General features: G+C 35.7%; 3 protein-coding genes across 3 annotated transcripts; 2 read left to right on the top strand and 1 right to left on the bottom strand.

Moving 5' to 3' along the window:
• The first annotated feature begins 2,021 nt into the window (after nucleotides 1-2,021).
• LOC110733940 lies at nucleotides 2,022-2,591 on the top strand. Its single transcript, XM_021914009.1, has one exon. It carries the CDS (start codon nucleotides 2,022-2,024, stop codon nucleotides 2,589-2,591), a length of 570 nt encoding a protein of 189 aa, XP_021769701.1.
• Nucleotides 2,592-7,906: 5,315 nt separating this feature from the next.
• On the top strand, nucleotides 7,907-10,640 carry LOC110733812. The gene is made up of 7 exons (XM_021913879.1): nucleotides 7,907-8,210; nucleotides 8,434-8,512; nucleotides 8,615-8,734; nucleotides 8,848-8,926; nucleotides 9,323-9,409; nucleotides 9,657-9,719; nucleotides 10,020-10,640. The coding sequence occupies exons 2-7, from the start codon at nucleotides 8,457-8,459 to the stop codon at nucleotides 10,095-10,097; spliced, it is 483 nt and encodes a 160-aa protein (XP_021769571.1). The 5' UTR covers nucleotides 7,907-8,210; nucleotides 8,434-8,456; the 3' UTR covers nucleotides 10,098-10,640.
• Nucleotides 10,641-10,751: 111 nt separating this feature from the next.
• On the bottom strand, nucleotides 10,752-21,783 carry LOC110733811 (ATP synthase mitochondrial F1 complex assembly factor 2-like). Its single transcript, XM_021913878.1, is given in 5 exon segments — nucleotides 10,752-12,085; nucleotides 13,663-13,940; nucleotides 20,526-20,571; nucleotides 20,573-20,701; nucleotides 21,046-21,783. Coding segments are annotated over 5 exon segments (963 nt in total). The 5' UTR covers nucleotides 21,448-21,783; the 3' UTR covers nucleotides 10,752-11,977.
• Nucleotides 21,784-22,852: the final 1,069 nt, after the last annotated feature.

Here is a 22,852-nt window from a genome sequence, read left to right as displayed (position 1 = left end):
TTTTTCATATACTAACTGTTATTTTTATGGTTAAATTGCTTCCAATGTTAATGATGATTCTATATCAAAAATCAACATCCTAACATGATACTAAGAATTAAAATAATATCCTAAACATGATTTCTGTATCAAAATCGAGGAATAAGGATAGTAGATCTACTCACTTTGATGCCTCATATCTCTTTCTATTAAAACAATACACACGTTAGTAACTTCAAGAAAGAAATAAATCAAATAAGAATTGAAATATAGATTAGGGACCAAACCCTCAGAACTATCAACCTTTGACATTGAGGTCAAAGGCAACTTTGAGATTGGCTAGGAGTATTCAAAGCTCGTGATGGAGGTATGGTGATTAATTAGAGAAAAGTATCAAGGATGTGTTGAGATGTGTTTAGGCTAAGCTAAGAGAAGAATCAAGAGAGAGAGAAAAAGTGTTAGAGAGGGGATTAGGATGACGATTGTTGGTGATTGAAAACGGGGTGAAACAACCTCAATTTGCAAGGAAAAAAGAGGGTCAAATGATCAGAAAAGAGTTAGAATCCGAATCGGAATAAAACAGGTTCCATCGTGGCGCAACAGCTTTGCCGCGGCGCGACAGGTCCATCGCGGCGCGATGATCCTACAATTTTGCGGCTTTTGTTTTTTATCATAACTTTTGATCCAGAAATCAGAATAAGATAAATAATATATCGTCGGAAAGCTCTAAAAGTCTAATTTCCAACTCAATTATAATCAGATTGATATCTTTTGTAGAATAAAATATATGATCAAAATAGTGGAACAGTGTCAGATTTGGATAGAGTTTGGTATTTCGTTCATATCTTTTCCGTTTCTAATTGAATTGGGATTATGATATATCATTGGAAAGATGATTTCAAGAGCTATCCAACCATATAATATTAGGATAAAAATTATGAGACAAAAAATTTACTTTTGACCGGGATTAGGATTATCAAAAAGAGATGTTTTATTCAATATTTAATTCTTTAATCTTTATCTTTCAGGAACAGGATAAATTAGCACCTTCTAGAGGATTCTAAAAGATCCTAATAGATTTAGGATTGGGATTAAGGTATTGGACCCTCCTCGTGATCATTGGGTCGTAGGTAAGGTGGACTTAAGTCCGGTTTGGGCTTGGTTTAGTATTTTGGCCATAACTTCTTCGTTATAAGTCGGATTTGGGCTTATAATATATCTTTGAAAAACTCTTTTCAAAAAACCATCCAACTACACAATAATTGGACCAGGATCATGGACAAAAAATAGACTGGTTTGGACGTTTTTATAAAGAAGACACGAAATGAATGATTTTAAGGACACGAAATGAATGATTTTGGTTTAAAAACATTTAAGGAAAGGCTAGAAATGGTCAAGGCTACAGGGAATTCACGAGACTCTTAAACTCTTTCACCTAACTCGATAATCAAAGATGTGAAAAGGTACTTATCACTGGGTTTGGTTTTTGGGGAGACACAATTAGGTGTCTACAACGTGCATTAATATTCAACCAATTTAACTTAATAATAATTTGGAGCAAATTGAATCTTTGTTTGTATGCCTTTGAGATTACAGGAATTACTTTTCACAATAAGAATCTAGTAGAGGCCAATACGGGCGGATGTGACTCCATGACTCACTTCGTACCATCGTCCCCGATCCTCCTTTCGTGGTTGCGAACCATATGGAGTAGGTAATTTCATGGATTATGAATGGGGTGTAACCTTCACGGGTCAATCGTTGTTCCCTATCGTTGTCCCTTTTCGTGGTTGCCTTTTAATGATCCGTGAACGATTTACATCTTCCTTAAAAACTTATTGGCGGCTCCTTACTTTACTTTGTCCCTAATCGTGTCCCTAATCATATGTCAATTCCCACTTCCTATGAGTGTCAAGCATATTCACCACATACTTAGGTAGGCGCGCTTCGAATGACGCCTACACTTTCCTTGTAAACCTTTCTTGGCAAAAAAGGATTTACGCTAGGGAGATCCCATGTCTCCATTCCTTTTTGCTATTGGAATGGAGTACCTCTCCCGATGCATGAGCCAGTTAGCTAATAATCCTGATTTCAACCACCATCCTAGATGTGAAAGACTTAACCTGACTCACATGATGTTTGCGGACGATCTGCTGATGTTTGCTCGAGCTTATAGAGAATCTGTTAGACTATTAATGATGACTTTCATGAATTTTTCTCAAGCCTTAGGTCTGGAAGCAAAATTAGATAAGAACAATATCTATTTTGCTGGGATTTTTGAAGTTGTTAGAGAGGATATTCTGGGAGTAATTAATGTTCCTATTGGTGAGCTGCCATTTCGATACTTGGGAGTTCCTTTGTCTTCAAAAAAGCTCAGCTACTCTCAATGCAAACCAGTTGTTGAGAATGCTAGAGCCAAATCATGGACTAGCAAGTTCCTGAGTTATGCTGGCGGAATGCAGCTTATTAAGTCCATTCTTTTTGGTATGCAGACTTTTTGGTGCCAAATTTTTGCCATGCCTAAAAAGATTATCAAGGAAGTTCAGTCATACGGCAGAACTTTCTTGTGGACTGGTGATATTGAAAATTCTAAGAGAGCTCTTGTGGCCTAGGAAATAGTGATGCTTCCTAAGGTGGCTGGTGGTTGGAATATCAATAATGTTCAATTTTGGAACAAGGCTGCCATAGCAAAACTTTTGTGGGCCCTTACTCATAAAAAGGACAAACTTTCGGTTAGATGGGTTGACAGTTACTATACTAAGGGCAGAAATCTGTTTACTCTTTCTATACCTAATTCTTGTTCTTGGTTATTGAAGAAGGTTCTGCAGACTAGAGATCTTATTCAGAGTAGTGCTAATTGGGATTCTGTCATGACTAAGGGTAGATTCTCAATCGGTAAAATGTATAAACAGCTGTAGGGTAATTTGAGAAGGTGCCTTGGAGGAGGGTGATCTGTAACTCTAAAGCCAGTCCTAAGAGTGTCTTGATTCTTTGGTTGGCTGTTCAGAATAGACTTGCCACAACTGATATGTAGGATTAGCAGTTGGGGTGTTCAATGCTCCACTCACTGTGTTCTTTGTCAAGCTGGTATTTTGGAATCAGTTAATCATTTGTTCTTTAGTTGTAGCTTTGCTGCATACATTACATTAAGGTTCAGAGAAGCAGTTTAAGTTTCTAAGAGGAGCTTCTTATGGCTATAAACATGAGCAGGAAGACTACTACTCTAGTTTGTGATTTATACTATGTGTTTTGCTGAGACAGTCATGTTGGGGGTAGAGGAATGCTGCTATTTTGACAGAAGGTTGAAGACCAGGTTGTTATCATCGGACGTATTTTGTTCAATGTTGCCTGTAGACAGTGGCGGACCCACGTGTAGTGTGGGTCCGCGGACAACCTATTATTTTCTATAAAAAAAAAAAAAAACTAAGTATCAAGAGTTTTAGCTTGTAGTCTGGTGGTTTGTTCCCCATCCTACCACATATGAGATACGGTTCGACTCCCATTACTCTCAAACTTTTTTTTTTTTTTTTGGGCTTTACAACCTCATTTTCACAATTTCACGATTTAAAATATCCCCAAATCCCCAATTCCCCCAAATTGAAACCCTAAGTCTCAAAGTCACCCAATTACCCAAGCCCCGTCGCCGTTCACCGTATCGCCGCCTCGCCGTTCACCGTATCGACGCCTCGCCGGCAGCCCCGTCGCCGTGCATTAATTAGTAGAGAATTGAAGAGTGAGAAGATGGAAAAACCATCTGTTAGCTATGGATATGCTGAGAAAGCTAAGAAAGGGGAGGATTTTTACTTGGTTAAAACTGATTGTCAGAGAGTTCCTGGCAATTCTGCTTCAACATTTTCAGTTTTTGCTGTATGTGATCTAACTTTATTTTGATTTACATTTTTGTTTTGGATTTGAGTATAATTGTATAAACAGTTTTTTTTTAGCAATTGGGTCCTTTGTTTTTTTAATTTTTTGCTGTTTTTGGGTTTTTATTGATATACAATTGTAATTTATTGTTGTTTTTGCTTCATTTTAATTGTTCAATCTTCATGTATTAATGCTAGTGTTATGGCTGTTATTATTTTTAATTTATTGTTTTGATTCTTTTTGTTTATGGTTATATAATTCTCCGAATAATAATTGCTAATAATAGAGTGATGTAACCAAAAAAGATAATAATAAAAATAAATAAAATAGAATGATTCTGGATGGGCCTTTTTAGATAGATGCTTAATTTGTTGGGGATTTTGATGTGTGTTGATCTAGTCTCAAGATTATATGTAATAGGGATTTGTAACAATCTGACTGATTCCAGATCTATATGTTCACTAGTTCCATTCTGAATTTAACTAGTTAGGAATAATTTTTCAATTTTGGCTGCATTTTTTTTTAATCACAATCTGAATTTATGCTAGTATAGGGCATGTTCAGTCATTTTCTAAGAATTGTCAAATTTTTAATCTCTTTTTGCTCTTGGCTGATATACAGATTTTTGATGGGCGTCATGGAAATGCTGCTGCTATATACGCTAGGGATAACTTACTGAATCATGAGTTAGCTGCATTGCCTCGAGAGCTTGGTCGTGATGAATGGCTTCATGCCTTACCTAGAGTACTAGGAGGGCAATGTTTACTTTAGCCCTGTACGATTACCTGAGACAAAATATCTTAATGTTTATTTTCTGGTTTAATTTAAGATGAACGCTCCAGAAATTTGAAGATATTAAGAAATAGAGCATTGACAATGTAGTGCCCGCTGAGTTCCTAATTTTGAGAAACTCACTAGCATTGACTCATTTCTAGAGCATCCTTTATTACTTAGATTGGATTATTTTTCTGAGTTTTTGATTGTAAGTTGACATGAACTATAGCTTGCTGAATTGAGCTTCCTAATTAAATTATGACCAGTCCTAGCATAAGATGTGTGTAAAGGGGTTATTTTTATAGCTTAATGGGTAGTTGATCAAGGATTGGTGACTGTTGATGATTGAATAGGGCCAATAGGGGTGAACTTTGTCTTGGTAGCATTGTTCAATGACTTATGCACAATTCTCCTGTGACTGTATGGGAGTGTCTTATAGAGTTCATTTAAATTACTTTAGTTCAAATGGTAATGCTTGCCATCCATAGAAAATGATGTTTATAGATATGAATGCTTCTGACTTTCTGAGCTTTGAGGTAGAATATATGCTGGTAACTTGGAGTTTTAAAGCACGAGATTTGTTTGAACAAACATTGACTAATTGTCATGAGACCATGTATACCGTACAAGGGAAGTAGATTTGCATTGACATAGACCCCGAAAAAGGTGTATTCAAGTTTGTGTTGATTGTTGAACACTTAGGTTGAGATCTTTCAGGGATTTGGTTTAGAGTTCAGGTTTTGTATAGTACAAGGTCGATGGACGATGATACAAGCTTTGACTATTTTTTGATATTATATGCGGTCGATGGACGATGATGGGACAACCTATTAATCAAATCCTGGATCCGCCACTGCCTGTAGATGTGATGTAGAGATGAAAAAGTGGTTGTTATAGTTTCTTTGTGTTTTTGAGGCTATTCTGTATTGTCTTGCTTTGCTAGAAAGTTTCTTGGTTATTAATAAAATTCTCTATTAATTTCCAAAAAAAAAAAAACCCTCAACCGGAAGCTCTGGAAAACGAATCCAAACGGATATGTTTTGGAACGAGTCTGTTGACGGTCTAAATTTTGGTTTACATTTAGAAATCATGAGATAGTGATCCAATATGAACCAAGGACCTCCGAACAATACCTTTTCATATCACCATGAATAGAAAACCTAAACAAGTAGACTCCGTTTTCCATTTTTATTGTCTCCAAGCCTCCTTTTGGGTTCCACATACGTTGAACTCTTTGAGCCATGTACTCCGCTCTGATTTTCAGCCCTAAACACTTACCCATTAAAGTAAGTTCCCATGGTTTTCTAAGCTCTTGAATTTTTTCCTTGGGGAATTTGACAATGTTAGCTTGATTCAGACTGTGGTCATCCTCATCGTCCCAATCTAATGAGTTAACCACTATTTTCCTTGCTTCAGTAAACCATTGCGACGACCTAGCCACCGCCTCTCTAAACGTGCCTTTACTCTGAACTTTCACATTAGAGTTAATGACCCCCTGTTGCTTTTTTGAGTTTTGCTCTTTCACCTGGTCTTGTGGTTGATGCTCACCTTCTATTTCCATAGGTTAAGTCACCTCATCGTGCTCTCCTTCTACTTGTTGACTTTGTATAGAAGTATCTCCTTGTGGATTTTCCCCTGTATCATTTAACTTCCTTACTGATCTAAGCCTGAGATCTTGTTCTTGCAAAGAGGAAATCTCCATTGAGGAGAACATCTTCTTAAGCCAAAAAAAAAAAAAAAAAAAAAAAAAAGGAACCTAAAAATTGATCTTTTAGGGATAGACTAGTGAATGAAACACTCTAATCACCTTACATGAAAATGCAAAGCACACTAAACTAACTCTCTCTCCGCTAGGAGTAAGCTCCCGGAGCTCTAACCACCAGGGTGGTCGAGTTGGTCTCCGATGGCTTAGGCTTCTAGTGAGAGAAAGTCCCTATCCCGTGTATGCTAACTCACAACCTGATAATTACTCATCATATACATAGAGTTGGATAGATGTTCTTAACTTCTTATATATTAGGAGTTGTTTATTTGTTGGCAATTACTCTCTCTATCCCTTAATTACAAGCCTGTAACCCTTTTTGGGTTTTCAAAATTAGATGTCTATTTCTATTTAAATAATGTATTTTTTGACAATATTCCACTACTTTTGATGAGTTGTCATCTTTTTTTTTTTTTTGGTACTTTTGAGATCCATTTCCAACACTTTCTCTCTCCATCTCTTCAATAATTACCAACTACCTTTTCTTTCTCTCTATTTTTTCTCTAACCCCACATTTTAGACCTGGAAAACGGGTCGTTCAGGTCGGGTCGCTTTCGGGTCAGCAAATATTTGGGTCGGGTTTGAGTCGAGTCGGGTCAATTCGGGTTTAGGGTCAATTCGGGTTTAGGGTCAAATTCGTGTCAACACTTCGGGTTGAGTTCGGGTTGGGTCAAGTTCGAGTCGGGTCAGTTCGAGTCGTGTCAGTTTGGGTTGGGTCAGTTCGGATCGAGTTAATTTTCAAGACTAATTTTTGGGTTAAGTTCGGGTCGAGTTAGTTTGGGCCGGGTCAGTTCGAGTCGGGTCAAGTTCGGGTCAAGTCACCAAATAAAAATTTACTTAAAAACATTATGGGAAAATTCCCTCTTATTTCAATAATAGTAGTAACTTTTATATAATAATTAGAAAACTAAAGTAAATTTCTTATAAAAAAAAACACCACAAAAAATGCTTGTTGGGTCACTTCGGGTCAGGTCATTTTGAGTCGAGTCACTTCGGGTCGGATCGGTTTAGGTCAATCAGTTCGGGTCACTTCAAGTCGGGTCAACTTCGGGGTTCGAGTTAATTTCGGGGCGGGTAATTCGGGTTAGGTCATTTCAGGCATCGGGTCACATTCGGGTCAACTTCACTTCGGGTCGGGTCGGGTTAGTTCGGATTTGGTTCATTTTCAGGTCAATGATTTCAGGTCATTTTTTGGGTTGCGGGTCGGGTCATTCGAGTCAGGTCAAGATTGCCAAGTCAACTGCCACATGCATATTTGTACTTCCCTATCATAGGCTTATAAATAAGGGACGAAGGGAGTACAGCTTTTTGTTATGGTTGGTTGTGTTATAATGTTGGCTAGCAGCTGCCATGGGGTTATGCTAACTTTAAATTTATATTGTGGACCGCAACTTCAAGTAGTGGTTCTCATCTGTTATTCTGTTATGAAGTAACGGTTTCTCTCTAAACCGATAATAAAAATTGTTTTTTTCCCCCTTACTTACATGGACGGTAAAGTGGTAATTTATTAAAAAAAAAAACGACTGCAATATCGAAATTGGATTTTTCGCTCAATTATATTAAGAATGTAAAATCACGCAATTTATTTACAATTTTACCGCTTAGTTAATTTACATTAAATGCATTCCAAGTTTAACTTGTTCCCTATTGGGCAGTAATTCACAGATTGAAGTGATTACTGTAAAGTTCTTCAAAAAAAAAAAAAAGTGAGTACTGTAAAGTGTGAACACAAGCCATGTCTTCCTACACAATCCCCCAAATTGAACAATCGAGCGCTAGGGCTTATTCAAAGTTTCCCAGAAATTTAATTCAGTCACTCACTTTCCAGGTAAATAATTAATCGTCATCTTCTCATAATTCTTTCATTTTGATTTCTAATTGAATAAATTTTTATATTTGTTAAACCCCTTGAATACACAGATTCTAATTTATATATTGCAGTTTTGTTTTGCTAGTTTAATTGCCCTAATTTTTGGTACAGTATCAGAAATTTGCAGAATTTTTCAATTTATTTTGTTTCCCATTTGAAATGTTGCTTGATTTTGTCATAGGGGTTCCAATATCAATACCCACAATGTCAGAATCATCGGTGTTCAGTAAGATGATGATGAATTTTCGTGAAAGTTGCAGGTAAACAGTTAATTAGATTTTTCTATGGGATTATAATTATTGAACTATAGTATATATTGTAAAATCTTAATATTGTTTTGTATTTTGTTGTGAAATTATAAGGTATTATACTGGTTATCCCAAGGATTTAGGACCATCCCGTGTAATACATTTTACGTCGGAGCGTCAATTTGTACAGATTCTTCACCAGGGCTACCCTGTGGTTGTTGCTTTCACTGTTAAGTAATATGATGGATTTCCTTGCCCCCTTTTTACCCTGTTGCAATAGTTGATTTCGGTTTTACTTTCGTCTTTGTACCCTTTTCTTAATGTGAAATGATTTGTGGAATTTGTAGGGGAAATTACACAAGACATCTTGACAAAGTACTAGAGGAGGCTGCGGCCGAGTTTTACCCTCATGTCAAATTTATGAGAGTAGGTTTCTTCTTCTTTGTGTTATGTTTATGGGTCTGCAGAATCTTATATAGTCAATTTGAGAGAGTAGGTTCACTCTTCATTATAAAATTAAGAAACAGTCTGTATTAGAATATGTTTATAAAATGGATATCCATCTCTTCTTTCATGTAAGAAAGCTAGAGCCTGTATTTGATTGATATAGTAGCCTTTGACATCGTGGTTGCTGTGGTTTATTCTGCTTGTCATGTGTCTTCTCTGCATCACTCTAGTATATCAGGCATATTGGATGTATAGAGAGTATAGACAAAGGGATGATAGGGATCTTGATGCATTTTACTGCAGTATTGCTGCATTGTGTAATGATATTTTAGTCAGTTTTATCTCTAGTAATTTTGATACTTTGTGTATTTTCAGGTTGAGTGTCCTAAGTATCCAGGCTTTTGTATAACACGGCAAAGGAAGGAATATCCATTTGTTGAAATATTTCATACCCCAGAGCAAGTATGTCCGATCCTTCTATATCTAATAGTCTTCTGGGATTTGGACTATACAAGCATCCAGTTTTAGGATCATACCTCCTTTCAAATTTTTTCTAAAATTAGCATTGGGTATTTGTTGATTGTATCTCTTTCTGGTTCAAGATGCAACGTATTTGAAACAAGCGAGTGATTGCAACTAGATGGCACAGCTCTGTAAAATTTACATGCCATCGCCAAGATAACAACTTTTTGTCTTTTCTCTCCTGCAGGCTGCTGCCCCGGGAAGGGTTACTGATCCAAATGTCACCAAGTACTCCGTGAAAGTCTTGCCTGTAAGATTCTGTTATATTTTTCTAGTACTTGGGTCTTATTCATTTCTTTGAATTGCTGTACACATGCTGTTGTTCCTGTAAACCATCAATTGGCATTAAATTTGGGCTTAGATTTGGTTTTAATCATTCATTCTATTTTACCACAAGTTGCTATTTATTGACTATTTATATTTGTTTTGTTGCTTGCTACTTAACAAATACACACTGGAATCATACCTCTTTTACAAATGAAAATCTGTTATGATTTCATGTTGCTTTCTAGCTTTTATCTGATGTCAAACCTGTTTATCGAATCTGCAGTTCAGCCATGATCTCAGTGCTTATGGATTTAGAGAATTTTTCAAGCGCCACAAGATTCAAATGTCTAACCAGGAGTGATCTCTAATGAGGCCATAGCTCTCTGCGCTGCAATTCTTGTTAAGCTTCACCATGGAATGTGAACGACACTGTTGTGCCTGGTTTTAGGCCTATTTATAGTTGCTGAAACCTCTGTATTATCATGTGCAGAATTAGTTACCCTCGGATAACTATTTCTGAATATTTGATTAATGCTTTATTTTTGAAGCGGAGAAGATGCAATTTATTCATTGGAAAAGTGATATACATAGCACTGCCTCTTACCACCCGAAGCTGTAGCACGTGAAGCTAAAATCTTGATCTTTGCAATGTTTTACTGGTTTTCTATCAAGCAAATTGTAGCCTGTACTCAGAAGAAGTTTTAGTTGCTGAATCCTTTTTGTGCTCAGAAGTGCAGTGGTATAATTAATTGGGTTAAAGCTTGTAGTAGGTGATATGTGCTGGTTCCCTGTTTTGACATATTCTGGTAAATGCCCGAATAAATTAGACAAAAAAATGTTGGTAACGCTGAATTGTATGAAGATCATTACTCTTTAAAATTCCGAAGTAAATTTTCTTCATCAAGACTCGTGTTCAACCTTTAACTCGGGAAATATCTCCATGTAGAATGTTGTTTTCTCTGGTAAAGGAAAGGGCACCATTTGGTAAATTGGCGGAGCAATTTTATGCATTTTAAAGCGGTTTTTTGTGTTTGCATATGAATTATGATGTATTGATGAAGGTGAATTCCACTTGAATTTTTCCTTATTTAAGGATTTGGTGTGAGGTTTACATTGAGTGATCCTTTAAACCAAATCTTTGTTGGAATTTAAAATTTCTTATTAGCACGTAATGAACATGATGTTTTTCTTAACTAGTAAAAGATGCCTCTTCTAATAACTACAAGTCTACAATATACAATAAGCCACACTGTTGATGAATCATGTCATATGTTTGAAACCTTAGGATATAAAGTACAAAAACAGTCCTATAAAAGGAGTTGGTGATGCATTATCCAACCAGTTTTGACAGTACTAGGCAATCCAACTGAAAGCAAATCTTACAAACTATGAGGCAATCACTAGCAATAGCTTACTTCTTCATGAGCCTTGTCGCAATTAATGTCATCGCTGTCTTGGCAACCAACCGACTTCCATTTGTCTTGAACCCACATGAACTGGAATCATCTCAATATGTCATCACAGTCACAGGTAATAGTGAAATGAAAGTGATTCGAATCAGTGAATCAAAGCTTTCTTTCTGGTAGAAAATTAAAAAATCTTGATGTTCCTTTGGTAGAAGTAAGCTTCTAATCAGCGTAAAAACTAACTCAAAGGCAATTTTCTGTAACAGGTTGCAATAATGACTGTGATACTACATGCTGTTATTGTGTCATTAAACAACCACCAGTTTGTCTGCAATGCTGCAATGAAGATCCTTAATCTGCCACAAAAGCAGCTGCTTTGGCATGCTACCAACCGTTATGGCACTATACAATGTAAATTGTACAACAGTACATGACTAAAAACAGAGCTGAAATTGGTGAAGCTTCCATATATGCATATTATAACTAAACCATTACAGCCAAAGTACATGTTGACCTTATGTTTCAACTTTCAACACTGATGATTTAGTTCCCATTCCAGATTTCAGGTGTAGAGTAACAGTTTCAACTACATTTCTGTTATTAGAGGTTTTGCAATTGTTTGCATAATATTAAGTATAAAAAAGTTATGATACTCAGAAATACCGAAGCAGATATTATTACTCTTGCTACTTTCGCAAAGGCTACATGTTTACAAAAAGCTCCAGCACATTGGTTGTCAATTTGTGATTAGTACAGTACAGCCTTCAACGGAGCATACAAAAACAAAAAATGCACAATCAACTCATTTGATAAAAAAATTTCAAAAATGTGGATACTATGACCTTCTTGATAGCCCAAGGAACACAGCAGCAGATGCAATCTGCACCTTCAAATCCGCAATATCAATATCATGACCACCCTCGACAAGACCCCACTTGTCCACCTGTCAGATGAAACAGTATTAGAATAGTTAAAAAAAATAATAATAATAAAAAATAGGAAAAATTGCAAGGAAGTTCCTTTTAAGTGGTGTGAGAAAGGTCCTTTTAAAAAAAAAGGTGGCATGAAAGGTCCTTTTATGGCGATTGGGTTGTGAGGAGGGTCCTTTGACCAAACTCCAGCGTTGACCTGCGTTTTCCGGCAATAAAAAATCACGTGCTGCGCACGTGACCAATTAAATCAGATTTTTTTTCTTTTTTTCCCTTTCCCTCTTCTTCCTTGATTTCCCTTTCAATCAGAATTCACGCTGCTGCACTTCATCAACACCACGGATCATCATCAATGGTTTAAGCTCAATCATGGTTGTTGGATTGATTGGGGGGGGGGGGTAGTTGCAAAGTACAGTTCCCTCCACATCTAAAATCCGAACCAAATTCCCTCCCTCCCTCCTATTCAGCTGTTCTCACCAGCAAAAGCTCAAGCAATTGAACCCCTTTTTCAATTTCAAGTTCAACGCCGCCGCCTTCAACGGCGACTTCGAGAGCGAGCAAGGCAGTTCCAGAGAAGAGAGAGGTTGTTTTATTGGCGCGGATGAAGCCGCCTTTTGCTGAATCGCATGGCGATTACTACTCCTTTTCCGATCGTCTTTTTCCTCCTCCCGATGCCATCATCGTCAACACTCCTGTTTGTACCCTTTTCGATCAATTACTGCTTTTCTCTGCTCCTTTTCTTTTCCTTCTTCCCGATTACCACTATTCAATTGGGGATCTTTTCTTTCCCTACTATTTTTTCCTTTTTTATTGCTTCATTTATTCTCTATTTTCTGCTGAGTTTTACCACTTCTTTTGTTAATTTGCCTTTTCCCCCTACTGTTTTTCAATTCTGTATTTTGCTACAATTTGGCGATGCAAATTTTTTTTTTTTTAAAGAATATGGAGTATTATATTTAATTGAATTTTTTGGTTTTCTTATCTAAAAATTCCAATTGAGTACAAATTGGGTTGATAATTTGATTTAAGTCAATCAAGGAAGAAGAGATAAAGGGAAAAAAAGAGAAAAAAAAAAAAAAAAAAAAAATCTGATTTAAGTGGTCACGTGCGCAACACGTGACTTTTTTTGCCGGAAAACGAAGGTCAACACCGGAGTTTGGTCAAAGGATCCTCCTCACAACCCAATCACCATAAAAGGACCTTTTGTGCCATCTTTTTTTTAAAAGGACCTTTTTCACAAGGTCGACTACTTAAAAGGACCTTCCTCGCAATTTTTCCTAAAAAATAAAGGAAAAAAAAAAAAAAGAAATGATGTTAAAAAAAAATTCTCTCGAATCTCCTTTATTCATAGACTAACTGAATCTCTCCTCCAATATCCTCTATTTATATACTAACTGATTCCCTCCTTGAATTGATATCAATCTTCATGTTGCTTAAGCTACCTCTAACTGAATTATAATGCAGTTCCTGAGCCCTTCCCATATACCCGATGCAATACACGTTCAATGATGCAGCAAATCATGGTTAGATTGGGTTGGGGAGGGGGACGTAGAGGTTGGACTCATAAAGCAACATGGCATATGACACTAACCTGCAGATCTTCTTCAAGACGTATCAACTCAATGGCCTCCTCTAATTGCAATTTTCCACGAACTATACCGATAGAAATAATTAAAGAGTGTGATGCAGATGTCAGTGCATCAATGGCAGCTAGTTCACAATCATCTGCTTTCTTCAATAGACTTTCAACGGCTTTTACAAGACCTTCATCCTGCTTGCCACCAAAAAAACAGGTGTACACTACAGGCTTGTAGCCAAATTCTGACTCCACCCACTTTAGTAGAGGATCTATTTTTTCAACTTGGCGTTCTGCAAAGATTTTGAGAGTAACATGCGATTAGAAGTATTGATTTAAATAATTCAGAAAGTATCCATATAGAACAAAGTTCATACTTCAATTAAGCAGGGGACAAAATCAAAAACAAGTTAAAACCTACTCATGGGGCATTCAGGCCCTCTCCCTCTCCTGATGACTACTCAACAACTAGAGAGTTAAAACAAAATTAATTTGCATATCGATGTATGAGCATAGTTCAATAGAATTACTCAAGAGCATTCAGCAACCGCACCACAATAGTTTCCAAATGAAAGTCTCACTAATTTGATGGCAAAAAAAGAAAAAAGGGAAAACAAAAAACAAAAAAAGAAATTCTCAATGGTGACCTTCAACAATTGCTACACTGAAATGGTAACCCTCTATTTATTTTTATTTTTTTATTCAACATGAACCTAATTAAGAATTAATTTTCACTTATGGCATAAATGGATGTTTTATCTTAAATTTTTAGTTATAAAATAACTATGGTTAGAATATTTAAAAAAAAAAAAAACGACGCCCACCCTTTTTCTCTCCTCTTCGCTTCTGACCGACCACCCCTAATTCCACCCACACAGTCGGCGACTACAACTCACAACCACTCGGAACCACTCGGAACACTGCCAGAGGAAAATCAACCCATGTCCCCCACCGTTTTTTATTCTCCTCCCCTTCAATTGCTTCTCAGGGTCCCCTTCAATTGCTCCACCAGAAGTCTCCATATTCTCAATCCCACACCACCCTGAAGTCCTTAACTACCTGACCTTGCAAACACCGGCCATTCCCCTCCCAAAAAACCTAATCTTACTACATTTGTGCCCATTTTCACCAAAGACGGTCACCATGTGCCTCTCAAAATCTCCATTAAAGCTCTTAAAGGTAGAATATCATCAATGGAAACCAGCACAAAACCCCAAATTATCTTTTCAATTTTCGAATTTCGCCATTGTTGCAGAGACTTGAGTTTGGTTTCGTATCCAAGTAGAGATCGGAGGATCCGATCTTTCGATTCCAAAAATAATCTATACGGGGATACGATCAAAAGAGTGTCTTAAATAATTTTTTGGACATGACTAGCATATAAAGTATCGGGATAATTTTTAGACACTTAGTTTAAAAAAATTCTAATATTAAAAAAAAAAATTGACATGAGAAAAAAAAAAAAAAAGGAAAAAATCAAAGTCGAACCATCCAATTGTTATTAAAAAAAACTACTAAAACAAATTGCATATTGTTCCAAAACCAAAAGATCAAAGTCAAACCATACAATTGTTATAACAAAAACTTATACAATAAAACAAAATTGCATATTGTTCCTATGTTACTCAGACTCTTCATTTTACCCCAAATACCCATGTTAGACCCTCGACATAGGTATTTGGGGTCGAATATGGGTATGACACTTGGACACTTCATCCAATTCAAAATCATAAAAAAAATTTCACAAAACAGCCGAGTCGGTGTCAAACATGGATACTAGAGTCCGAGTTATAAAGTATTGTTCCAAATCTCGGAAACCAAATATTCCAAAAGGCTTACAATATCATTAAAAGCTCGTCATCTTTAGCTCGTAATCTTCATTTAATGCTCATCATTTTAATTACCAAAACCAATGATAGCCCTTTCTAACTCCAGTTCGTTGATGGATAGTTCTTCTATCTCGTAAACATCAACATCCTTATCAAATTGATCTCCTCTCGTACAAACATTTAAAAAAAAATTAAATTAATAAGATGGTTATGCTAAATATCATATAAAATACTTAATGCTCATTATTTAATAATATTACCTATGTCCTAATAAGTCTGATTTGTAACTCTCTTGCTTCCTCGCCAATAGTCGAAGGTTGTTATAGCAATACACCAAGTCTCTTGCCCTTTCAGAAGTCGGCCTATTTCTCTTTAGAATTTGAATATTACCATAATGACTCCAATTTTGTTCACAACATGAAAACGATGATGGTTGTAACAATAGTTTAAAAGCAAGTGATTGTAAGTGGGGAAGGTATGAACAATAATTTGCCCACCAAATTATAGGTTCTTCACCATCTCGGCAGCAATTATATGAGCTTGATTGAAAGGAGTTGCTTCACTAGAAAATGCCCCATACTCTAGTTTTGCATGCTTAAAATCATTTTCATCGGAAAATAGACGTTGCAAACATTCATTTCTATTGTTAGAAACCTATTCATCTTCATTAGGTGCAATCCTTTCAAATCCCTCTCTACTAGCATTTAGCCATTTTGTGTCTTGGAATTAGTGAGTGTGCTAAACAATGTAAGGGTGTGTTACTTTTGTTTCATCTACACAGTAATACTTCTTGAATAGCATTAAAAAAAAAAAAAAAAAAAAAAAAAACCCTTATTAGATAACAAGTTCTTCCCTTCATGTTAAAAAAATGTTAGACTTTTACTCTTTCGATCATAGTATCCCACATATCATAGACAAGATGCAAAATAGAAGCATCTTTGTCTCCAACCCAAATAGTCATATATAAGCTCAGCAAACTTCAAAAATAATCAACATTATCCCACTAATTGTCACTTAGAATTTTTTCTTTGTATTCATGAGCCTTAATATCAATAGGATTTTTAGGAGATCTAATCAAAGTCCTAAAATTAGTATCCATTACCATTTTTTCAAGTCCATCTTTCAATTCTCTCATACGTTTTGCAGCCACTTAATGACTAGAAAACTTTGTTTCAACCACTAACAAGAGTTGTATTTTAACATTCTTCTTGAAAATTGCCTTCACCATATCATATGAGGTAACAAATTTTTGAATATCGTCACAAAATTGCCTTCACCATGTCAAGAGTTGTAACCTTTGCACGATATCTAGAAACTTGTGACCTGAAACAAGGTTTGCTAGTCATTGTGTTGTTGCAAAACGTATGAGAGAAGTGAAAAATGGACTTTAAAAAATGGTTATTGATCCTGATTTTAGGACTTCGTTTAGATCTCCTAAAAAATCCTATTGATATTAAGGCTCGTGTATACAAAGAAAAAGTTTGAAGTGACAATTAGTGCGATAATGTTGATTATTTTTTAAAGTTTGCTGAGCCTATATATGACTATTTGGGTTGGAGACAAAGATGCTTCTGTTTTGCATCTTGTCTATGATATGTGGGAATACTATGATTGAAAGAGTAAATGTCAATGTTTTTAAACATTAAGGGAAGAACTTGTTATCTAATAAGTCTTTTTTTTTTAATATTATTAAATGCTATTCAAGAAGTATGACTGAGTAGGTGGAACAAAAGTAACACACTCTTACATTGTTTAGCACACTCACTAATTCCAAGACTCGAAATGGCTAAATGCTAGTAGAGAGGGATTTAAAAGGATTGCACCTAATGAAGATGAACAAGTTTCTGCACACTCACTAATTCCAAGACTCGAAATGGCTAAATGCTAGTAGAGAGGGATATAAAAGGATTGCACCTAATGAAGATGAACAAGTTTCTAAAAGTAAAAATGAATGTTTACAACGTCTATTTCCCGATGACAATGATTTTAAGCATGCGAGACTAGAATATGGGTCATTTTCTAGTGATGAAGAACCTAAAATTTGGTGGGCAAATTATTGTTCCTACCTTCCCCACTTACAATCAATTACTTATAAATTATTGTCACAACCATCATCGTTTTCATGTTGTGAAAAATATTGGAGTCATTATGGTAATATTCAAACTCTAAAGAGAAATAGGCCGACTTCCGATAGGGCAAGAGACTTAGTGTAATGCTATAACAACCTTCGATTATTGGCAAGGAAGCAAGAGAGTTACAAATCAGGTCCTAGCCGTTATTGGGACATAGGTAATATTATTAAATAATGAGCATTAAGTATTTTATATGATATTTAATATAACCAGCTTATAACTTTTTAATAATTGTAAGAAAGGAGATCAATTTGATGAGGATGTTGATGTTTGCGAGATGGCAGAACTATCCATCAATGAACTGGAGTTAGAAAGGGCTATCATTGGTTTTTTGTAATGAAAATGATGAGCATTGAATGAAGATTATGAGCTAAAGATGACGAACATTCAATGACATTGTTAGCCTTTTGAAATATTTGCTTTTTGGTTGTCTGGGAATTAGAACAATATGCAATTCTGTTTTACTATAGTAGCTTTTGTAATAACAATTGGATAGTTTGACTTTGATTTTTTGGTTTTGGAACAATATGCAATTCTATTTTATTGTACTAGTTTTTCTTATAACAATTGGATGGTTTGACCTTTTTTTTTATTTTATTTTTTTTTTTTTTTTGGGACAATATGCAATTCTTATTTAATAGTTTTTGTTATAATAATTGGATGGTTTGACTTTGATTTTTTATCATGTCAATTTTTTTTTTAAATATTAGAATATTTTTGTTAACTAAGTATCTAAAAATTTTCCGACACTTTATATGCTAGCCGTGTCCAAAAAATAGTCGAGACACTCATTTGATTGTATCCCCGTATTAGCTATTTTTGGAATCAAAGGATCGGATCCTCCAATCCCTACTTGATACGACACTGAAACTCGAGTGTGTGTAACATAGGTGATAATTGAATGCCTTAAGCTATAGGTGTTGTCATGTTGGTCTTAATGCTTATAGCCTTATAGTCTCTTGGTTAATCGACTTCATGAACTTATTCTTATTGGACAAGTTTAATACGTGAACACCCCTCATAGCTAACCAAACTAATAGGTAGGGTTGGGAACTTTAAAGTTTAGTGTGTGCGGGAGTGACCTAGGTACACAAATTTTCCCCTTGATATCTCTATAATCGACTTAGCCATAGATTATTAAAATGCTTCATGTATGCCTTGATCACCTTTCCCTAGGGTCTCGTTCTCCGTATTAATCGGTCTTTAACCTTTAGACTTAATTTATTGCCTTAGTTTCATTAGATACTTAATCATTCAATAAAATACTCAATATATTTGAAAGTTGGTGAGCTTAGGTATCCCACATTCTAGCTTACAAGTAGAATAATGCTTCCTTTTTTTTTTTCCCAACATCGAGTTTTAGAGGGTTGAGTTGAATTTGTTAAAATATTGTGTATGTGGAGGTTGTTGGGGAATTATAAATTATAAATTATAAAGAAAAGAAATTGAGATTAGAGAAATAATATATTTTTTTTTTAAAGTATGTGAGGGGTGGAAGTGGAGAGAGCATGAAAGGAGAGAGATATAATAAAATAATATAATATATCTCCATTTAAGGAAGTGTTGCACTTACAAAAAAGTCATTTTAAGGAAGTATTGCATTAAAATAAAAATGACAGGAGTAATACATATTACTATATTAGTAGTAAGGATTGATCACAAGTAGACGATAATTTTCCAATCAAAATCCAATTTTAAAATATATTTTAACGATAACTATTACTTCGGACTTATTAAAGCAATTAACATTACTAGTTGGTCAAACAAGCCAAGTGAACCAACAACAATCAAAATTTGATTCCAAACAAGGCCTATGGAGTAATGTAAGCCCAATGTACCACTCAAGAAATGCTTAGAATAGATGTGCTGAATGAGTAATATAAGAAAAGGTAAGAAAATGAAGTGAATTAAGGTGGTGACATGGGATAGGGTAATGATTGTGTGAGGAATGGAAGAATTATTACCATTATTTTGGGGGTGATAACTACCCACCATCCCCTAATGGCCCGTTTAGTCGGCGGTAATAAATAGAAGTAATGAGACTGTATTTTGTTGTAATTATGTAAGTCAATGTACCAAAACACATGGTAGTTCTAATACATATAAGATACCTCATTATCTTCATAAATCTTCATTACCATCCGTTATCACTTAAGGGTGTGGTATTGGGTGGTAATGAGACTTTATGAAGAAAAGCATAGTTTTAGAAATGAGATGGCATGACCATCATCATTATGATACTTATTTCTAAACCAAATTACACAAAATTCATTCTTATCCCATTATTTATTACAGACTACCAAACGGGCCGTATGAGAGAGATGTAGAGTAGCGTATCACCAATTATTAAATCCCCCTACCCTCTTTACTCTTCCATGTGCATTATCACCACATCAATCCCTCTCACAGCACCTAAATTTCTTCATTCCTTTTCTTTCAATTTCACTTACTCTTAATTCCTTACCCCCAATACAAGCATGGCCAAACAATGCAAAGTCAAATTATGAGCTTTAATTACTTTAAGTTATACTATCTTAATTTATGTTAAAATGAATGTTTCACCAAATAATCATAGCAGTTCCATTGATACTTCATTTCTTCCGCATTTATTGTGTGCCATTCTTTTTTAGATATTTGTCAACCTCACTAACAAAGTAACAAAAACAATTAGCAAATAAATTAAAACAGCAAGGCTTAACATATATCTTTTGCAGGCATGCATTTGTTTCATCACTGCTTCATCCTGTTATTACACTAATGCTGTCCTTTAGCTTCACAAGCATAAAAGGCTGGCCTTCAATAACAAAACAGTTCAAGACATGGCATCTATCACACTCAAAGCATTAAAAACACGAGAAGGGAAAGGGATATAAAGTTAAAACCAGTAATAGAGAGTGATCAATATTAGGGATCATACCATAGACACCGCTGGTTAATTCGTTGTCATGTGGAGCACGACAAAAAAACCAAGTCTTGACTGAACTTGCTCATCAAATTATCAATAATTTTTGGGCGAACAACAGGAACTCGTTCCAATGCAGTGCAAGCAAGCTTCATCAATGGCATTGTGAAGGGTCTTATTCCATCTGTTTGCTACAAATAATACCAAACAAACCCGAGATTCAATTAACACCAAAACCCCTTCTCAAATAACATCAAATCACAAACACAAATCTCAACAACACCAATAACAGCACCAAATTATAAATGCCGATTACTTGCAAAATCATGTAGCAACCCAGCAAATTCAACCAAAAGCCCCAAATGCCCAATTCACATCCAGCAAACATGATTACCATTTACAAATCAGTGATCACCTATTCAACTAATAATCACCGGGAAACAATACCCTTATCGAATAAACATTAATAACACCAATCCAAGCATGATTTCGCCACGAATTTCAAAATCAAAACAATCTAAGGAAAGAGAGTAACCTGGAAATCCCACTCAGCAGCAATAGCTTTAGCAAGAGAAAGAGTAGGAAGTTTAAGAGGACGTTTAGAAGGAGTTTTAAGGGTTCGATAATCGAGCATAACACTCCACCCATTACCATCATCAGCTTCTCTCGTTGTTACTTTCTTGTAGAATCTCTTTCCAACAATAGAACCTGTCATGAACGACATCGGCATTGTCACTGACGAAGCTGCCGCTTTTTTCGCCTTCAGGTGTATGCTGCTGTCAGCGCCGTCAGATGAGAAGGTGAATGCGTCTGATTCTTCGGCGGTGGTGGTGGGGTTCGCGGCGGCGGCGCTGAAGGGGCGGCGGTGGGTTGTTAGGGTTCGTAAGGTTAGTGAGTTGATTGATTTTAGGGAGTTTCTTATGATGTTTGACGCCATTGTTGAAGATTCAATGGAGTTTGAAGGTTTGATTGAGTTGAATTTTAGGGGATTCGGAAATGGGTTTATGTTTGCAGGGGTTTATGAATTGATGACCATGTCTCCGTACGATTTACGAGGTGGTATTGGGTTGAAATTTGATTTTTTTTTTTTTTTTCTAGAAAAACAATGAAGAGATTTTATTACTCAAAAGAAGAGGTTAAAATCAGCCATTACAAAATCAGAAATTTTACTAGAAACCTCCTCCATTCAAACTTGGAGATCGACAAAAGAAGAGCTAAGTTTTGCTAATTCATGAGCAACACAATTACCACTTCGCTTCACAAAGGAAAAGGAATACGAATGACATTCAAGGGCAAGCTGCATAATATCTTTGATAATTATCTCAAAGGCTGTAAAAGGAACTTGATATCATGTGTTTGGTTCAATTTTGGAATGAAATCTCTCACTATGTCGGTTTCTAAACCCCATACCTCATGGGTTTAAGGTATGGGTTTAAAATTCATACTTTTGACAACCAAACATATGGTATGGGTTTCAGTCATTCTAAACTCATACCTCATACCTATATTTCGCGAACCAAAAGCCCCTAGTTGAATTTATTAACAGTTGAAAAACAATTTGACTAATACTGCATACTCCTTGTTTTTTTTCTGAAGAAATACAAGTTGATGTTTTTAATCAACAAAGTTTGTTAATTTACTAGTCGGATTGTAAATAAATGAAATATAAACTGTGATTTATCACTCATTTGATGAGTCATTATTGGAATAAAGGAAGTAAAAGACGTGTTATGAACTAGACTTTTTCCATATCTAGATTCATTCAACAACATGTCTATTAACTTTCTTTTATTCATCTTCTTCTTCCTTTGTAACCCCCTCCTAACTAGGGCTGAGTAAAACTATCCGAAAATCAGAAGATCCAATCAGCATCCGATCCGAAAATTATGGATATTCGATCCGGAATTAATCGGATATCAGATATCCAACTCTTGGATTTCGGATATCCAATATCTGAAAAAAAAAAATCATTAATTTTTTACAAAAACATTATTTCTTACGGAGTACAGTACAAAATAGTGAAATACACCAAACCCTATATTCTTTTTCTTAAACCTACCCCACGCCCCACCCCCACCTCTCTTTGTCAGATCTCAATTTCTCACTCTCTCTCCTGTCACTTTCTCTCTCTTCTCTAACTTTCTCTCTCCACTCTAACTTCCTCTGTAACTTTCTCTCTCCTCTTTAACTTTCTCTCCTCTTATCATCTCAAAATCTCAATTTACAATCTCATACTCTCAGATCTCCTTCACCGGCACCGACCACCGACTCACCTAGCTTAGTGGGCTCTCTTCCAACGGCTCACGCTCACTAACCTCCACCGGCCGGCTCAAGCTTTACGG

This window comes from Chenopodium quinoa, unplaced genomic scaffold, assembly GCF_001683475.1.
Source record: "Chenopodium quinoa cultivar QQ74 unplaced genomic scaffold, ASM168347v1, whole genome shotgun sequence".
Classification (NCBI taxonomy): domain Eukaryota; kingdom Viridiplantae; phylum Streptophyta; class Magnoliopsida; order Caryophyllales; family Amaranthaceae; genus Chenopodium; species Chenopodium quinoa.
The sequence above is the reverse complement of the archived record's forward strand: the minus strand, read 5'-3'. Positions and strand labels throughout refer to the sequence as shown.